The sequence below is a fragment of the Melanotaenia boesemani genome, chromosome 21 (assembly GCF_017639745.1).
Source record: "Melanotaenia boesemani isolate fMelBoe1 chromosome 21, fMelBoe1.pri, whole genome shotgun sequence".
NCBI classification, from domain to species: Eukaryota; Metazoa; Chordata; class Actinopteri; order Atheriniformes; family Melanotaeniidae; genus Melanotaenia; species Melanotaenia boesemani.
The window spans coordinates 25563157-25583602 of NC_055702.1; the positions used below are offsets into that span (position 1 = coordinate 25563157).

At 40.7% G+C, this 20446-nt stretch overlaps 1 protein-coding gene across 2 annotated transcripts in view; it reads left to right on the forward strand.

The window, feature by feature from the left end:
• The first annotated feature begins 2385 nt into the window (after positions 1 to 2385).
• Positions 2386 to 20446, forward strand: part of LOC121632107 (germ cell-specific gene 1-like protein) — a 44175-nt gene continuing 26114 nt past the window's right edge. The window contains exons 1-3 of one of the 2 annotated variants that reach the window (XM_041973297.1): positions 2386 to 2887; positions 3713 to 3760; positions 8215 to 8367. In XM_041973297.1, coding sequence (XP_041829231.1) covers positions 2587 to 2887; positions 3713 to 3760; positions 8215 to 8367 — 502 coding nt within the window. In that variant the 5' untranslated portion in view covers positions 2386 to 2586. The remainder of the gene's footprint in view (positions 2888 to 3712; positions 3761 to 8214; positions 8368 to 20446) is intronic. The other variant, XM_041973298.1, reaches the window with a different exon arrangement.

A 20446-nucleotide genomic window follows, 5' to 3' on the forward strand; every position in this document is an offset into this window, starting at 1 on the left:
GAGTCAAGCTGCACACTTATCTGTGGTGGTAAAGAAGGATTGGCTAGAAAGACAATAAGCTCAGTCTTGGACAGATTTAGCTGAAGGTGGCGATCCTTCATTCATGTGGAGATATCAGCAAGGCATGCTGATATTCGCATTGAGACGGTTGTGTCATCAGGTGGGAAAGAAAGGAAAAGCTGAGTGTCATCTGCATAGCAGTGGTAGGAGAAACCATGAGAGTTAATGACTGCAACGAGTGAGGAGGTGTATAGTGAAAAGAGGGCCAAGCACCGAGCCCTGAGGCACCCCTGTTGTCAGCCCATGTGATCTGGACATTCCCCCTTGCCAAGATACTTTGAATGATCCCCCTGTGAGGTAGGACGTAAACCACGAGAGGACAGATCCTGAGATGCCAAGCTCCGAGAGTGTGGAGAACAATATATGATGGTTGACCATGTCAAAGGCAGCAGACAGGTCCAGCAGTATAAGGATTGAGGATTGACCAGCGGATCTGGCAACCCGTAGGGAATCAGTAACTGACAGGAGAGCAGTTTCAGTAGAGTGACCTTGCCTATATCCAGATTGATATGGATCAAACAGGTTGTTGTCTTGGAGGAACTGTGAGACCTGACTGAAGACGGCACGCTCTAGTAATTTAGACATGAATGGAAGCAATGAGACTGGCCGGTAGTTTTTAACCTGGGCTGGGTTGAGTGTGGGTTTCTTCAGCAGTGGGGTAACCCGAGCTTGCTTGAAGGCAGAGGGAAAGACACCGGATTTAAAAGAGGAGTTGATAATATGGGTTACTGCAGTTTTGATTGTGAGTAAAATGCTCTGCAGGATGTCAGAGGGAACAGGATCAAGAGGACAGGTTGTGGGTTTTGAGCTGACTAGAAGTTTAGAGACTTCATCCTCATTTAGAGAGCGGAAAGAGCAGAGTGAGGTACCAGTAGCTGGTTTGGCAAGGCTGAGTTGGTCAGGCTCAGTGAACTGGTTACTGATGGTAGCAACCTTTTCAGTGAAGTAGGAAGCAAACATTTCTGCAGTCAGCTCAGTGGGAGGCTGAGCAGGTGGTGGAGATAGAAGAGAGTTAAACACCATGAACAGTTGTCGTGTGTTGGGAGCATTGCGGATCTTGTTCTGATAAAAGGCTATCTTGGCTGCCTTTAGGCTGGATGTGAAAGTTTTACGTTTTTGCTGGTACTCAGACAAGTCAGTGTGCTCTTTTGATTTGCGCCACTTTCTTTCTGCAGCCCTGAGTCCGGCTCTGTGCTCCCTCAGAACCTCTGTGAGCCATGGACTGGGAGGGTTTTGTCTGGCTGGTTTTGACACCAGAGGACAGAGTTTATCCAGAGAGGAGGCGAGAGAGGAGCAGAGTGTTTCTGTAGCCTCATTAACAGACAGTAAGGAGAAGTCTGAGTGGGAAGGGAGGGTAGAGTAAACCTCATCAGACAGCTGTGTGTTTTGTGACCAAGGAGATAACAGTACTATACAATTTACTACGATGTTCTCTCATTAACCCTTAAAACACCAAGGCTGTACTGTGAGATCTCTCCAATCAGTAAAAGACAGTCTTACCTTGACTTTTGTTTTATCATACACTCTGTTCCATTCTGTTTTTCTTTTCCTCTCTTCCTCCAGTAATTTCTTCTTGTGTTTCTTTGCTGTATGCTCTATGCTAAACGGTGCCTGTTCCAAACAGCCAGTGTGTTTATTTGTTTGCTAGCATGTCACACAGAGCGTAAAACGAATCACGGCATCCCAGAAGAAGCAGTTGAATCCTGTGGTTTCTCAGCCCTGGGACGCTGCTGGGCAGCAACAGCTTCAGAAATAATATCTCTCACTATACCATTTATCAAGTCTGAAACACAGTTTTAAGGTTAGAAAGTTACGTAGTGTGTCTTTAAACAACCAAAAATCCACAGCATAATTAAACATGGCTGCTTTGTTCTCATTGCTGACACTAGTTTATGTTTCAGGGTAGAGTCTTCATTCCACAGTCACCATTTAGTTGTCACTTACAGCAATTTGACAATTCACATGTAATTCTTCTCATTACCACTAGATCCTGCATATTCTTTTAACTTTTTTTTAACCATCCAACGACCAATGGAGTCGTTTTTGAGAGGTCTCTGGTGGTGAGATGATTCACATAGTGGTAGCCAAGAAGGCAGTGATCAGCATGCTCCTGTTTTTTATATGTTTTTTTTTATTATTATTATTATTTTTTTATTTTTATGTCAGCTTAATTAGAAACAATAAAAACGATTGTTAAAAAAAAAACTGTAAGATCCACGGAGGTACACACAGGCTTTGACGTTTGCCTGAAGCTGAGTGGAGGCGCGTCTGTGGTTTATGTGTGATAAGTGAGAGGGTGGAGTGCATCAAGAGGTGGGGGCCAAACAAAATGAGAGTCAGCTGCACAGGAGGAGCAGATGTGAGACGCGCAGCATAGGCGCCAGACGCGCCGCGTTCATTAGCGGCGGATATATTAACTGGAATAACCGGATTATGATGATTTGAGGAGGAGAAGTCGCCTGAATCCGGTGTCCTACAAGGCGAGGGATTAAAGTTAGGTGTAGTCACTCCTCCAGAGCTGCCGTCATGGGAATAGACCGGCGGCGGAGAGCTTCTCTGGCTCTCACCTTGAACTTCCTCGCCTTGTTTCTGGCCGTGTCGGCGCTCACCACTAGCTACTGGTGCGAGGGGACGCGTAAAGTGGTGAAACCATACTGCACCGGACCGGTCACCACCAAGCAGTCCTTTTGCATCGTTTTCAACAGCTCAAACATCAACGACACACGCCTGGTCCAGTACATCTGGGAGACCGGGGAAGATAAGTACGTGATGAGGAAGTTTCACACCGGCATCTGGTTCTCCTGCGAGCAGAACATCAACATGACCGGTAAGTTAGTCTGGACGCAGAGAAAAAAGCGGCGGGGCTGCGGTGGGGACCGAAGCGCAACGGAGCGCGTGGGTAGTGCCTGTGGAAAGGTGTGTCATGGAAAAAAGCACATTGGCCAAGCGATTGCTTCCTATTTATTTATATATTTTTTTCCTTTTTATAGAAGAAACTTGAAAAGTTGATTAATAATGAATCTCAAAAATGATGAAAATTAAACCAGAAACTACAAAACCTGATCCTCATTGACGCAGAACTTGAGTTTGACCCCTTTAGAAAACTAGGCGGATTCATTTAAGTAATAATTTATATTTAATACTACATGTATGCAAATTATCAGAGATAAATCCTTGCAGCTGGAATTTAATGTCTCCATAAAAGCTGATGTTTTTTTCCCCGCTGTGTGCAGAGCCCGCTCAGAGAATTTACAGCCCCTCACAGAAGCGTGTCCCCCGGTCTACACCTTGTAAAGCAGCAATATAATTTTTCCCCACTTTGTCTTTAGAACCCCATAAAATAATTTGTTGTGTTGACAGTAGATTTTCAGCCCTGCTGAAAATGCTGCAGCAGATTTTCCATGAAATGGGGGATGGTGTTAGAATTTGTTAGTGCACAAATGCAGGAAGGAAATCCCTCCACAGATTGGATCAAACACAGTTTTTATTCATTTATTCTTGTCTAAGACTTAGAGAGTCTACCTGTGGCTCACAGCATCAGTCTGTGAATATGATGGAGTACAGAGGAAGAATCGCTCATCAGCATGTTGGTGGCTATACCGTCCCCATGCAAGTGTCAATTAAAAAAATCCTCATTTATCTTCTTTTTCAGGTGAAAAATGCAGGAACTTCATTTATGTTGCACCACCACATGAAAGAGGTAAGAATATTTTCTGTATGTTATATAAACATATGTACGTAAGAAAATAAATCTGCATTCCTCATCAGATGATATGTTTCCCTGATGTAGAAACAGGGATTTAAGAGTCAAACATGTAAGAAAGAGAGCGACAATTTGCTCAGTAAGAGTTTTAAAATAGATTACTGTCTTTATTATTGTGCAGCGAGAATTAAAGAGCAGCCTAGCTGGAAGATTAAAATTGTCCTGCAGGCTCTGCTTTTATTTTAACTTCTATATTTAGTCTAAAAGGGATAATAAAAAAAGAGAGAGATAATAAAACAGGAGAATATTTTAATTGTCTCTCAAAGTTTAGACTCTTATGTTAACAAAACCAGAAGTTTATTTTAATGCAAACATCACTGTTTAGACATAATGTTGTGGCTGAAGGTGGTCAGTGGCATTTGTGTCCATGTAATCACTGTTGGCATGATATTCTCTGTCAGATAGGAGGGAAAAAACATTTTTACCAACATTTATTGCAATTTACCCAGGCATAGTAAACACATTTGACACTGGGAATCCAGTCTCTGAGGTCCCTAGATGTCCCTCAACACCAAGAACATGCATATAAACCTTATTCTTGTGAAGCAATTCTTCATTTACTTGATGTTTTTTTTCTGAAACTGTTGTCAGGTTTAACAGGTTAAGCCAGGGAAGTGTTTCAAGCCATGTCAGCAGGTTATTCTTTTTGTAGTGTATTCAACATAGAAAAATGAACAGCTTTTTGTAAAATGGCAGATCTCTGGATGCTTCTCCTGCTGGAGGATACATTTAAAATAATTTTTTTTCCATATATAAATCTAATCTGTTTCCTGAAACCTGCTGCATCCTCCATGATTTTATTGAAATCCAGACAGAACTGCTTCTTCACCTTTACCTTTTGCTGTGTTCAACCTTTCCCTCATGTGACATCTTTTGTTAGCAAAGGGTCGCTGACAGAGTCATGGTAGCAGATGATAGAAAACCATGTTCATGACAGCAGGTTTCTATAAACTTTTAGGAGATTAAATTAATATATCAAGCAGGATGGATGAAAATGTTCTGCCTTCACTTGTTGATCTCACCCAGATGTGTTGTTCAGAAAGAGAAAGTGATGCAACACAGAGGGAAACATTGCAGTAATTGCATTTTGTTTGTTCTGATATTTAAATAGCCTCCTTGTGGAAACTTTTTGGAAATAAGTCACTGTGAGAAAAGCCCCCAGAGGCCATAGAGGCTGGAGGAAGAGGGGTGTTGTAGTTGCAAAGCAAAAGAAGTTACCTATCAGAGGTGAGGGTGGATAGATGGACCAGTAAAGCATTAAATTTATCACAATTAAAAGTTACAAAACCATTTTTTTTTTTTACTCTTAAAACTCCACTAGATCACTGGCGCCCCCGAGCGTTAACTCTTATATCATCACTTAGGAACAGGTTCTCAGGAACGGTAGGGTGTAACTCTATGGAGTGAATTGTGATGGATAGTTACCCTTTAGGTCACATATGTCAAACTGGTCCAGCAAAGGGCCGTGTGGCTGCAGGTTTTTGTTCCAACCAAGCAGCAGCACACCAGATTTGACTGATTCAATCAACTGATCTCAGTCTTCAGACAGCTGATTGGTCAAACTGTGTGCTCTTGGCTGGCTGGAACAAAAACCTGCAGCCACACGGCCCTTTGCTGGACCAGTTTGACATGCCTGCTTTAGGTGATCCACGGACGTTTTCCAGGCATTTATATCCCATCCAGGAGGTTTACAATCCAGCTACAAAATGTAGTTTTTATTCAGAGACTCTATCTGATAATCCACAATGATCCATGATAACAGCATTATTTATCACATTTTCATCATAAAATAAGATCACTATCACTACTATGTTTCTAAGAGACCTCTATTTAGACCTGGACATGATGATGAAGCCACTGCCTGTCAAATTTTCCACCAATCAGAGAACTTAGATGGCAATGTTCATTCAGGACCAGCCAAATATCAACAAGTGAGCAGAAAGTTCCATGTTTTCTGGAAAGAACAAAAATAATAGTGTAGTAATACTGTAGGTGTGTTGGAGCAGAGAAACATCTAAACCCTGCAGGAGAGCGACCCTCAAGGACTAGAGCTGTCCATCTCTGGACTACAGGCAGGCTCAGGAATCCAGGGATGTAAATGGATCATCAACGCAGTGATTTAAGGCAGAGGTCTATGCAGAGGGAAAACTGGTCTGATTATCTGTCACTGGGGAGAAGAGGGACTGCTCCGTATGCAGAGCAGCACAGGGGAAAGGGATCAGCAATCACAGCTGAACATGAGTCAGAAACTTGAAGTCATGATACTCAGTGCTGATCTATAAATCATTAAGACATAAAAAGTTCCTCAACCAGTGTTGTGGCTACACACAGGATACATCTAGGAAAGAAAGCATTTTTACATGCCTCTTTGGCTCTTTGTTATTAGCAGCTTGTCACAGGACACATCATTTATTCACCTTTCTTCAGCTGCATCTTCTAAAAGCACCAAACATAACAGTTTGACAGACAAAAAATATGATTTCTGCAGCAAAAAAAGAGATTCCTAAAAAGATTAGAGCTAAGAACTTAGTAAATCTCAGCATGATGTCCAGTGTCCTTAAACATAACCAGAGGAACGGGAGAAAAAAAGAAGAAAAACAATTATCTACAGCAGAGGAAAAGGATATGAAACAGGAACAAAGCCAGCAAAAACCTGACACAGGACCTGAAAGATGCATCTGGACCTTCAGCTGATCCATCTACTGTTGGCCAAAGCCTCATCAGAAATGGTCTCCATGGAAATGTGGCTGTCAAAAAAATTCTTAATGAAGTGAAACAGGGAAAAATTGCTGAGGTATGCCTCATGACACAAGAATTGGACTGAAGATCAGGGGCAATAGGTCCCTCGTAGAGGGATGAGTCCTCCCCAGAACCCAGACCTCAACAGGTTCGATGGAGGGATGAGTCCTCCCCAGAACCCAGACCTCAACAGGTTCGATGGAGGGATGAGTCCTTCCCAGAACCCAGACCTCAACAGGTTCGATGGAGGGATGAGTCCTCCCCAGAACCCAGACCTCGCAGGTCTGATGGAGGGATGAGTCCTTCCCAGAACCCAGACCTCAGAAGGTTCGATGGAGGGATGAGTCCTTCCCAGAACCCAGACCTCAGAAGGTTCGATGGAGGGATGAGTCCTCCCCAGAACCCAGACCTCAGAAGGTTTGATGGAGGGATGAGTCCTTCCAAGAACCCAGACCTCAGAAGGTTCGATGGAGGGATGAGTCCTTCCAAGAACCCAGACCTCAGAAGGTTCGATGGAGGGATGAGTCCTTCCCAGAACCCAGACCTCAACAGGTTCGATGGAGGGATGAGTCCTTCCCAGAACCCAGACCTCAACAGGTTCGATGGAGGGATGAGTCCTCCCCAGAACCCAGACCTCAGAAGGTTTGATGGAGGGATGAGTCCTCCCCAGAACCCAGACCTCGACAGGTCTGATGGAGGGATGAGTCCTCCCCAGAACCCAGACCTCAGCAGGTTCGATGGAGGGATGAGATCTCCCCAGAACCCAGACCTCAACAGGTCTGATGGAGGGATGAGTCCTCCCCAGAACCCAGACCTCAACAGGCTCGATGGAGGGATGAGTCCTCCCCAGAACCTGGATGTTAACAATACTGAAGCAGTGTGGGATCATCTGGACAGAGAACAGAACAAGAGGAAACCATCATTCAGACTGTGTTTTACATCTAGAGAGCATGATGATCTTTTACTACAGTAACATCTGCAGGCCACTCCACATCTTACTGGTGTGAAATGATTCAAGTTGTAGACATATGGAGGAAACATTAGGGGAAAACTTTATAAGCTTTTCTTAATTGCAGCATTATAATGCCAGAAATTGGCTCCAAAATTATCTCCAAATCAGTTTCATAAGCCCCCTCAGTATTTATTTGAAAAGACATTTTACTGAATTGTGAAATTCTGTTTAGCTGAAGGATGTAACTGCTCATAAATCATGCTGGAATATTTCAGGAAACAAGCCGACTCCATCTATTGCAGGAGTTATGATTAATTAACCAGACAATAACCTCCTGCCCTTAGGTGAGATGCACAATTACACTGCAGCTTACATTTAAAGCTTTTAAGAAATCCACTGACATTTAATCCTGCGATACACACAGACCCGAGCGCAGGATGCATCTCTGTGGATATCTTACCATATATCCTCTCTGTGACTATAAAGGTTAATGATATGGATGATGGGGGTCACTGGTTCATCTTTCTTTACTTATTCTTCCTCATCTTCCTCCATCCCTGCTTTCACCCTTCACCCTTTTCTTCCTCTCAGTTCTGCATTTCTCTTAATCACTTTTCCATCATTTACCCAACCATATACTCAGCACCCCCACCACACGGATGTCTGTCTTTATTCTGTTTAAACCAGCTTGTTTCCACAGGAGTGTTGTGGCTGTGCATTGTGGCGGAGTGCCTGTACATCCTCCTCCTGGCCACCGGGGGCATCCTCATGTCTCTGGAGGTGTGCCACTTCGGCAACGTCATCGACGGCCTCAAGCTCAACGCCTTCGCTGCCATTTTCACTGTTCTCTCAGGTCAGAACACCACGATGCTCACTATGTTTTTGGATTTTATTTTTTCATTTGGATTATCCTCCAGTTTTAAGTGAGAAATTATAAAGTTGGTACAAACTTTATAATCATTCTTGTACTGTTTGGTAACATTTGCATGTGTGTGTCAAAAGAGAAGTAGTTTTCAAACTTTTTCAGCATTGTACCCCTCATAGAAAATATTTTTAGCCAAGTACCACATAAACCAGGGATGTCAGTCTGTTTTAGTTTAGTTGATCTCTAGCATGAAGGTGCTGTAAAATGGCAGCATGATAACCTATAAATAATGAAAACTCAAATTTCTAATTTAACTAATTTCTCCCTATGTTTTAATGCAAAAAAACACATTATCAATATGTTTACATTTAAAGAATTGACTCATCTCTTAATACAAACTTAAGACAGATCTATTAAGTCAGAAAGCTATTAAAGATATTTTTATTTTCCATTGTACCCCCTGGAGTGTCTACAAGTACTAGAAGGGGTATGTGTACCCCCATTAGAGAAACATTAAACATACATGTGTAGGTAGGTATATGATGCCCTCCAGCATCGTTGCCTGATTAGATTCTCATTAGTTTGACAATAATGTTGGTCAAAATTGGGACAAATATTGGTAAATAGTAGAGATGATTAAGAGAAACCAAACTGCCCCTCCAGGGATCAGGATAAAAAAAACACTGATTCATATGATTTCTGTCCTGTATGTGCACAGAATCCTGATCCTAAAAGCTAATATGCAAGGTCCCTGCATGAAAAGACAACCTTTACTAAGGAGATTCTTACAAAAATATGCATAAAACTACATAATTTATTAAATTCAACTCAGTCCGATGTCTGTAGTTTACTCTCTATAATAGGTCATGGGATAAGGAAAAAAAAAAGAGCGCAAAAAAACATACAAACAGGGCCTTCACTAGGATATAAAGACGAGGGGGGCTTAGCCCTCAGGAGGCAAAGTTGCTTTTTTCAGCCAGTGGTGAAATCATAGTGATGATCAGTTAAAAGCAAAATTGAAGAGCAGTGATTATAACCATCTCCTGTTACTGTAATGTTATTTTAGACACAAAGTTGTGCGGGACATGGGGGAAGTTACCGTGACCACATGGTGCTCCTACAGAGTTCTTCTGGATGCAGTGACACAAATGCTGTCTGAACAGAACAGCCACATACCTAATTTCACTTTCTATTAGATAGCGCTGATAATTTGGTCTGTTTTAAGGGAGCTAAGCTATCTGTCGCTTTACGCAAAAGACGGAGCAATACCACCGGAAATCACAGGGGCAGTGCTGAGAAGAATAACTGACATGTGACCAGCGAAAGAAACAAACCAAAAAAAAAGAAGAAAGTCAGGAAGGGAACAAAAAAGCAGAAGAAAAATGAAGACAAACACAACAACTTGATATTACTGCGCAAGCTTTCGAGGAAAGACTATATGTGAATGTTTAGGGATGTGTTGGGCGATTGGAAACAACTTTATAGTGAAGCATTACCGCTGCCAAATGGTGTCTGAAACTGATGTCAGCCTGCGGGAGTGAACTCTGAACTCAGCACTGCCCACTAGTGGAAAAGTTGGCTCAACAACCATGGCAACGCAAAAGATGCATGGAAGTATTAGGACGACGGCGTATGACATTTAAAACAGACGTTAATATTTACGCACATAAAAGGGGGCATAAATGGGCCTTTAGGGTCAATATGGCAGAGGGGTGGGTTGGCTGGGGCCATTTAGCTAAATCCTGGCCACCCCAAGCACATCGTTACAGCCATTTATTATTATTATTATTATTATTATTATTATTATTATTATTATTATTATGTTGTTGTTGTTAAAGTTGCACTATGTAACCTTCTGACCAATAACTCCTGATTCGTTTGATGGTGAATTGACATTTATTTTGCATATTTTGTAGTATCACAATGCTGAGAAACTGCACTTGTAGCGGGACTTGTACACCACCCCAAAAATAATCATACATCCATCCTGGCCACCCCAGTAAAAAAATTCTGGCTCCGCCACTGATAAAATACCCAATTTATTTTTGTGACCGTGGGAGGAAGTCATTCATGCACAAGGAGAACATGTAAACTTCACATAAAACGATTCAACCAGCAACATTCATGTTGTGAAGCAACAAATCACCACACCACAGGCAGCCTGTTGCAGGTCTAAAGGAAGTTAATTACACCAATCGCTGCTGTGTAGAATCACCTGAGAGAGAATTTAAAGCTCAGAGTGAAATCTGACATGGAAAAGTAGAAAAGGCTCAAACCTTTATTACAGTAACTCCTTATAAACTCCAGACTTATCTGCTCTGTCTTCACATTCATTATTACCATTAAAAAGGGATGAAATGCTCTGTTCTATCCTGTGAGTAGCTGTTCATCTGCCTGGTCCTGTGGCTTTGTTACCCCAATCAGACCCTAATAGACGGAATTAGTGCAGATCTCTGGTTCTGTTGGTTACTTTCTCCAAACATTTGCTTCACCTTCCCTGTCCCTGGACCTCCAATCCTCCCTAATGGGCAGGTTAGCATAATTTAAATTATTTCAATTACTTGAATATAGTAGCAGAATTCCACATGTTTGAGGGTCAGACTGATTTGGTTTATATACAACTATTGGCATTTAATCAATTCTAATTCTGTATTCCTAAATAAACTCTGTTGCATTCTCCCAAATCGTCTACATTAAAAACCATCCTGTTAAATCCTTCAGATTCACCTCCTCTATGTCCTCTCTGCCCTTGTAGACTTTATAAATTGTCTCCACAGACACAGACACCTTGTACGCAGGAACATGGGTAACGGAAACCAAATGTTTTATAAAATGTCTTTGTGGTGAAGTTTTTCAGTAACTCAATATGTAATGTTTTTTTATGAATAAAAATCCCTTTTTGACTTGCAACCTTGGCCTTGGTTTGTTATTACATACAGCTGCTGAGCTCCCTTTCGTTTACATGGCAACGGCAGACTTAACCAAGACAACGCTAGTGCTAACCTTGGTAACAGACTTTCTACAAACCAAATTCCCATAAAAGTAGTTATGCTGTGGAAATAAAATCAGAACACATCATTACCCATTTTGTATTCATAATAGAACATAAAGAACCCAGCAGATGGTGAAACTCAGAACATCTAAGAAAATCTGGAACAGGGGGAACAAAATCAAATCTAAAAGAACTGGAGGAGCCTTTGGCAATCAGGTTAATTGGCAGCAGGTCAGTAACACGACGGGGAATAAAAGGAGCATTTCAGAGAGGCAGAGTCTCTCAGATGGAAAGATGGACCGGGATTCACCAATCTGAGACAAACTAGGTCTAAAAATTGTGGAACAGTTTTGGAAAAATGTTCTTTAATGTAAAATTGTGAAGACTGGAAAGATCCCACCAACTACAGTGTATAATATCAAAAGATTCAGAGAATCAGGGGGAATCTCTGTGCACAGGACTGTGGAGCAGCTAGAATCCTGCATCAGATCAGAATGGGACAACATTCCTCTCCTAAAACTCCAGCAACTGGTCTCCTCACTTCCCAGAGGTTTCCAGACAGTTGTTAGAGGAAGAGGAGATGCTACACGATGCTGAACATCACCCTGGAGCTACTTTTTACAGACGTGTTGCTCCCATGAAATAAAAAAAGAAGAGATAATATTTTTATCTGATTTTTTTTTTGTTGTTGTTTGTTTTTGTTTTCTATTAGGAATAAAAAAAATAATTTATGACATTTGTAAATCATCACATTCTGTTTTTATTTACATTTTATACAGCATCCCATTTTTCTGAACTGGGGTTGTACATATTTATAAATCTACTGTTACTTGCTGATTAAATTTTGAAACACTAGCAACAGGGGGCGTTATGGCAGGGATCGCTCACTCTGGCCCGCTTGGGTCAATGTCCTGCAGGTTTTCCTTGTTTCCCTGCTGCAACAAACCTGACTCAAATCAATGTGTCATGAAGAGGTTTGTGACAATAACCTGTTGGAGAACCATTTAATTTGAATCAGATGTGTTGCAGGCGGGAAACATCTAAAACCTGCAGGACCTGGCCCAAGAGGTCTAGACTTGGTGATCCCTGGGTTAGGGAGCCTCACACCAACATAGAGCCAACACACTAGACTAGACCCCAGTAGGACCTCGTGTTCATGTGACAAATTTGAGGAGATGGCTTTAGCTCAAAAAAATAAACTCTTGAAATTGGACTTACAATGAACCTTTTCCATGATGAGCTGCTCGTCCAGGATAATACATTCTAAAACTATCTGTTGTTGTGGTGGCTTTCTGGCTTTCTTTTGCAAAGTTCTCACATTTTTAAAAGGATTTCTTGTTGTGATTTGTTTTTTCCATTAAGGAAACAAACTCCTTGTGTTCTTTCACGTGATGACAGCCCAAATGCTTCATATAGTTGCTGGTAAATGGACTTGTTCTTATATAGCTCTTTTCCAGTCAGCTAGACCACTCAAAACACTACCTGTCACATTCACACCCCGACAGGCACATCAGTCTTGCTTAAGTGTACACTGACATGTAGTCAGGGAAAGCCTGGAATCAATCCCTGACCGTCCAGCTGGAAGATGACAGCGCTTCCTCCTGCTCTACAGCCACTCCATGTTAAAGTTTTAAATTTGGTGGCATTCATGCTGCCTCTGGAAATGTCAGCTCTGCATATGAGGCATGTCACTGTTCTGCTAATGGGATCTTCTAATGAGTAATATTCTAACATAGCGCTAACGCTAAATGTTGGCACAACAGTGACTCACGTGCATCTGCTTCGCCGCCTGCCTATTCAAAACAATGTCACACAGGATTGCGTAACTTCCTCTGTCTGTGTGTGGTGGTGTTGGTGGGGTAGAGCAGGAAAAAAAGAATTATGATTTGGTTTCCGTGGTATCGGATGGCATTAAGACAGAAATAATCTTTCTTTTGGTAGAATCTGCGAGTATTTCCAATGCTAATATCGGCAACAGACCAACTCTGTTTGTGTGAAGTTAGGATAAAGAAGGCAGAAGGTAGCGGTCCAAGGACCATTAACCCAGATCATAAGGGACCAGTTTAATTTTCCCTCTTCATAAACCTTCACAGATATTTAGTTAACATCAAAACATTAGCCACCACCCAGGTATATGAACTAAAGTTTGCATTGCATGTCCTGAGTTTTGTATAATTAGTATTAAACTCAGAAATCATACACTGGTTTCAGTTCATTTCATAGTTAAGCTTCTGGAAAATTGCATCTTTAACCCAGTTTGCATGTTGGCATTTGTCCAGTTCAGTTCCAAAAACCCCTGAGAGGATTTCCAGCTAGTTTGCCTCCTCTCAGAGGGGGAATTAACAATGACCTTCTCTCTAATCCACTCTGTGAAAATGATGCCGACCACCACTCTCTGAGCAGTGAATCAGCGGTGAAAGATGCTTGGATCGACAGCCGTGACAGTAACAGCCTTTTTCTAACAAGTCTAATTCAGGGAGTGTCTAAAAGAGCCATTTTCTGAGGCCCTGTGTTTTACTTGGATAAACATTACCCATTCCTTCATGTATACAGTTTGTAGGTTATACATTGTTATGCTTTTAATTGGTAGAAATTAAGGCTGGGCTGTAAATATTCTTCTTTTTAAACAGGATAATGAAATGAGCCAGTATTATTCATATTAATGTGGTTTCATGTTTCCTCTGTAAAGCCATGCCAGTGTTTGTAGGCCAACTCCTGCATTTATCACACAGCTCTGTCTCCAGCCCATCAGCCAGTCGATACCCTTACAACTTCTCAAGGGTGTGACTTTGTCATAAAAAAGTGGGGGGGGGGACAGTTTGGCAGTATAATGGAGGAGTAGGTATGAAGCCAGATTAAATTGATAGGACAGGAGTCATTTGCATAACTGCACATCAAAAGGACAAAGCCGACACAACTACGGAGACAATAACCAAGAAAAACTGTGTATAAAGAACAGCATCTGCAGCAAGGTGTTTTATACATTAATGAAGCAAATCTAAAGCGATCCTTCAAAAAGCTGCAAAAAAGAAATAAGTTGGACATGAAGCGAATAAATTAGGTTGTTTTGCAGTATAGATGCTAGTAGTAGTAATTCAGTATACGAAGTTGCAGTGCACATCACGAGAAGAAAAATGGAAAGGGGTTTTGTTTGGGAATTACTTTAATATTTAGGAATATCTGGGATGTTATATCTAATCTGGAACGATGTCATTCGCTCATGTGAGTTTATTGATTTCATCCTACCCATCGAGACGTCCTACCTTTGCCTTCTACGCATACCAGTGTGGGGTGACGACACGCACATAAATCCATGCTACCCTCAAGTCTGCGTTTAACAGCTGAGGCTTTTATCTGCTGTTCCTCCTGAAATAAATTCATTTTATTAAATGTATTTTCATAGAAATTGTAGATGTATATTCAAACTATTTTGAGTTTCTCATTATTATAAAGTCAAATAATAGACACATTGATTAATTCATCTTACCTTTATATGTGGGTATAATTTACACATTGTTTACCTGTTAAAATTTCAAACTGAAAACCCCTCAGTTTTACATTTTAACCCTCTGAGGTCATTAAACCGATCTCAGAACCGTATTTAGATGCAGTTTTAAACCGTGACCAACATTAAGGTTATACATGACAAACACCTGTGTATTCCTAATGTAAAAGGTAAAGTTTTACTCAGTAAAACTGCTGCTTTCTGAATTGTTCACATGCAGACATGCCTGTTTGCTGCAAAAAATAACAATACACAACAAATTGCAGGCGTAGAAACATCATTAAGTCTGTTTGTCTCATAAGAGTGAACCAGTTACGTGAGCTGAGGTTGATGGTTGGTGAGGCACTGACTTCTTGGGAGTCAGATTTCCAAATGTAAGCCCTCTCTCTATTCATTTATCAGCATGCATAGTGATGACTAGAAGATTCTGATCAGCACTCTTCTCTCTCACTCACACACCAATACAAACACACACACAGGAACATATTAAGCAAATATATATAATATATATAGCAAATATTCAGCAAGAGGCGACAAATAGAGCAAATTTGCTCTGCACCCTTCACATGTTTAAAAGTCTAGAGCTGTAAGCACAACTTTCAAATCTGGTGAGTTAATCCATTTTAATACAGATTGTTCATGAAGAGGATAACAAGAAAAAGGAGAATAATTCAAATAAGGTCAAAATGTTATTTTCAAATTTTCCCTTTTTTTAAACTTAGTCTCAACTATTCATTTCTTTAAAAGTAACATCCATTTGTAGTCTTACCTTTATTTCTATATGAAGTCCATGCACCTATCCTTCTCCATGAAAAGATCTGTTACTTGGTTGTATAATTCCTCCCTATTTTCTTTTATTTTGAAAGTCTCTCAGCCTCAAAACAGAAAATGGCCAAAGAAGAGTCTTTCTTAGTCTGTCTTATTTCACCTGTTGTTTGCAACTGACATCATATATATACATATATGTATATATATGTATATATATGTGTATATATATATATACATATATATATATATATATATATATATATATATATATAAAAGCATACTTTTATATGTTTAATTTATACTAATTAAAACTGCCGAGGCATCCTACCTTCTCGGATTTATTTGCAGTTTCATTTTTAATACCTGTGGGGCTATTTCTTAAACCTTACCTTCAGTTAGTGTAAAGATTATAAATCTGAATATAAGTTGATTAATGTTCTCTACACTAACTGCTTTTTGGTTGCTTAACACTGAAGTACATGAAAAATGTGAGCAGGATTCTGTTCTGACAGGGTAGCGCAGATCAACAGTTAAAAACCTATAAATTCAGCCTGCGGTGGGATGTTTCGACAAGGTAGCATGTTTCGATGGAACACCAGCTCAGTTCATTTTGATCTTTCATGTTTTTCACATTTGCCTCCAACACATCACAAGTTCTCTCTACCAAGCAAGCAACAATGATGGCTACTGTAAAAAACATCAGCATGTCTATATGCCCTTCCACAATAATATCAAATATCACTGTCTTAATAGAAACTACCTAATAAATAATGTTCTAATTAACATGGAGTAAAAAATTCTGATTGGTTTCCAGAGAGGGTCCCTGTCTTTGGTTGCTTGTCCACGGGAGGGGTTGTCTGTGGGCGGAGTAATTAATAAAAAATTAATCGAAACCGACATTCAAAATCAATAATCAATGTAATCTTGCTCATGCCAATAATTTTAATTATCTCTTGAATATTTTTTAAATATTCATTATATGACCATACATAGTTAAACTGTTTGAGCTTCTTTTCACTTATTATAAAATTAATATCTGCTCTTCTACTACGAAATATTTTTAACAAAACCTTTTAGTTGCTACGAGGGCTGAAAATTAAACAATACTAAAATAAATGCTAATTAGTTCCAGTCGAGGTAACATGTTTAATTAATTGTGATATTGTCATATCGCCCAACCCCACATTGTCCCCATATAGATCTCCAGTTTTAACACCGTAAAGCCTCACCCAGAAAATAAATTCACATGTTTTAATCTGAAGTCTTTATTTGACTCTTTAACAAAATGCTAATAAAAATAATTTACACGTATGTGCCGTTTATCTGTGATGTCAGAGCTGTTGTAGTGCAAAATATATCCACCAGGGGGCAGAAGACAAGTATCAGACTGTGTACAACAGGGTTTTGAGCAAAGTCTTTACCGTAAGGTGAAGCAATATGTATGAAATATGATACTCACAGCATTAAAGGAGCATCAGGGAAGGTGCTGCAGTAAGGACAACTGGTTTGTGTTTGTCTTATGCACCAAAGTTGGTTTTATAGATCACATGCTGAGTGTCAGGATGTCTTTTAGCCTCTCCTCTAGCCACCTTAGCTTCTCCACACATGACTGAAATTAATGGGTCAGTAACAGTCTTCTAACAGATGTTGATGACACAGGTTTCTTAAAGAAGGGAAACATCTAAAATAATCAGGGTAGAGTGCTGAGGAACAGGATTGCGCTGTGACACAACAATCAAATCTTAAACTTTATTTTTCATGCGAGAGAACATGTAAACATAAGGTTTTTCAGTATAATGCCAATGCAAAAGGAAGATAATGTGCTGAGATTGCCATAGGTTACTGAAACTCACCATGTCATCTGGGTTTTTAGGAGGAGCTGAAGTTTGTTCCGTTTTTAGCTGGTTGTGGGAGCTTTTCCTCTGAGCTCATTATGTACATTCACTTTCAGCGTTACAGACAGAAGCCTCGACAAAACGAGAGTTTCATGAGGTTTGTTCATGTGTCTCATGAGTGGTAATTAAAAGTGCTCATCAAAAAGTTCGAATATCGTGAAAAAGTTGATTTATTTCAGTAAATCCATTCAAAAAGTGAAACTTGTATAATGTAGACTTTAATTCCTCACAGACTGACATGAGTGTGGTACATGCTCATACTTTTCATGTTCATACTTTTCAGTTGGCCAACATTTCTAAAAATTCTTTTTTGTATTGGTCTTAAGTAATATTCAAATTTTCTGACTCAAACTAATGAGTCATTCTGCAGAACTTCATAGGTTGTTAGATCCTTTTGAGTGAGGTGTGTTGGAGCAGGGAGACATTGAAAACATGCAGGATTTTGGCCCTCCTAGAATCGTATTGAGTAGCCCTGTCATAGTTTAATGTCCCATAGATCAGTGGATAAGATACAAATGTAGTAGCTTGGGGTGTAAATTACAAATCTGATTACGATACAGTATATTGATTCATCCATTCATCTTCTGCCATTTATTCAAGTTTGGGTTGTGGTGGCAGCAAATTAAACAGAGACGCCCTGACTCCCTTTCTTCCAGCTCTCAAGGCATTCCCCTGCCAGCAAAGAGATAAAGTCCTTTTAGTGTGTCCTGGGTCTTCCCCAGGGGTTTCCTCCCAGTAGGATGTGCCCAGAACACCTCCCCAGAGAAGCACCCTAACCAGATGCCCGAGCCACCTCAACTGGCTCCTCTTGATGCATAAAACCAGCGGGTCAACTCTGATCCCCTCTCTCACAAAAAGGGGCTTCTCTCCCCATCGCTAAGAGATCTCTAGGAGAGCCCAAACACCTTGGAGCGGCATGGCTCAGTGGGTAGAGTGATCGTCCTGTAACCAAAGGGTCGCTGGTTTGATCCCGGTCTGAAGAGCTCATGTCCAGGTATCACTGAGCAAAACACAATGGTTGAGCGCCTTGCATGGCAGCCTCCGCCATCAGTGTGTGAATGGGTGAATGTGGCGTATATATAAAGCTCTTTGGATAAAAGCGCTATATAAGTACAAACTATTTGCAGAGGAAACTCATTTTGGCCGCTTGTATCCATGAGCTTCTTTCAGTCACTACCCCAGCTTACCATAGGTGAGGATAGGAAGGTAGATGGTTGATAAATACAGAGCTTCGCCTTTTGAATCAGGTCCTTCATCATCATGACAGACTGGCGCCTTAACAATACGCTGATAACACAAATAATGCTGCGACATGATTATGAGGCTTTAGAAGTTTCCCTGTTACAACACACCTGGTTCTAATGAAATGGTTCTCCAACAGCTTATTATCAAGTTCTGCACAAGCTTCCTAACAACCCATTAATTTGAATCAGGTTTGCTGCAGCAACGACACATCTAAACCTGCAGGACAAGGCCAATTTCCACCATGTCTGTGTGCGCCATAGTTTCATCCCAACCTCCGCTGCAGGTCAATTCACACCAGGAGCATGGTAGATGCAGAGCACCCGCAAGTGCAGTCTGCCTAGCTGGATCCGCGGTATCACGAAATCACAGAAGAATTGGAAAATCTTGTGAGTACAGTGTGGAAACAGTCATTTCAACAATGTACTTTCTACATGAAACTCCAGGGTGCTCTAAACAGAGGCTCTCTCTCACACCCTCTCTAGCCTCATATTTCACCATGAAAAACATCTCCAGGAGAAAATCTCCTGCTGTGAACTACGTGTTTAGCCTGATCAAAGAGTTCCTGCTAAACACCTCAGGTGCTCTTTGGGGAAAACAGGTTTAGCTCATCATATGGCATCAGGGATCATCTGTAACAGACAGCACTGTGATTATAGAGTCAATGACAAGGTTTGTATGTCTGAATGGATCACAGCTCAGTTCCTTTTTCATCTGTTAACACCTGTACAGCTCACTGATTAACCTGAAGGTTGCAGCTTCATTATTTGCTTTAACCGACATAAATAAAAGAGAAAGCTGAAAAATTATAAAATTCCTCTTTGTGACTTGTTGCTGGCATAAGAAAATAGTCTCATCAGGTTGAAATGAATAAGAAATTTTCCTGATTAGAATTCATATATATTTTTCTGCAATATTTCTGACTGCTCATAGAGATACATGGATATTTAAGCACTGCTACAGTTAAGCCTGCATATTGATTAGTTTGGAATGAGACTGGATTCTCCTAGTCTGACTAATGATTTGATTTTTGACTCAGGTCACTGTACAGTCAAATCTCCAGCCTTTAATCGGGTTTTCTGGTGAAACAAAAAACAGGCTGCGATCTTCCTAGTTAAATATTAATCAGATTTTTTATTACTGGCATGGTTCCTGATTAGTGTAATTTATATGGCCTCACAGCAAGAAGGTCGCTGGTTCGATCCTTGGCTGGAGGGAAGTTCAAACAGTGGCCTTTCTGTGTGTAGTTTGCATGTTCTCCCTCTGTATGTGTGGGTTCTCTCCAGGTACTCCAGCTTTCTCCCACCGTTCAAAAACATGCATGTTAAGCTAATTGGTTACTCTAAATTCTGCCAGTAAGTGAATGTGAGCGGTTGTTTGTTTCTCTGTGCTGCCCGGAAATGGACTCTCACCTGCTAATTGCTGAGACAGACTCCAGCTTCCCTGCAACCCTAAATTGGACTTCGTGGTATAGACAATGAATGGATGGATGGATGGATGATGGATGATGGATGGATGCTGGAAGTAGCGTGCCCTACACTATACTGTGCATAAGGAGAGGTTGCCGTTTTGTCTCCACTTTGAAGAGTCCTCAGGGAAATTTGGGTACCAGCAGCAATACAACACCAACAGTAAAGCAGGACAAGCACAAGAGACAATATATAC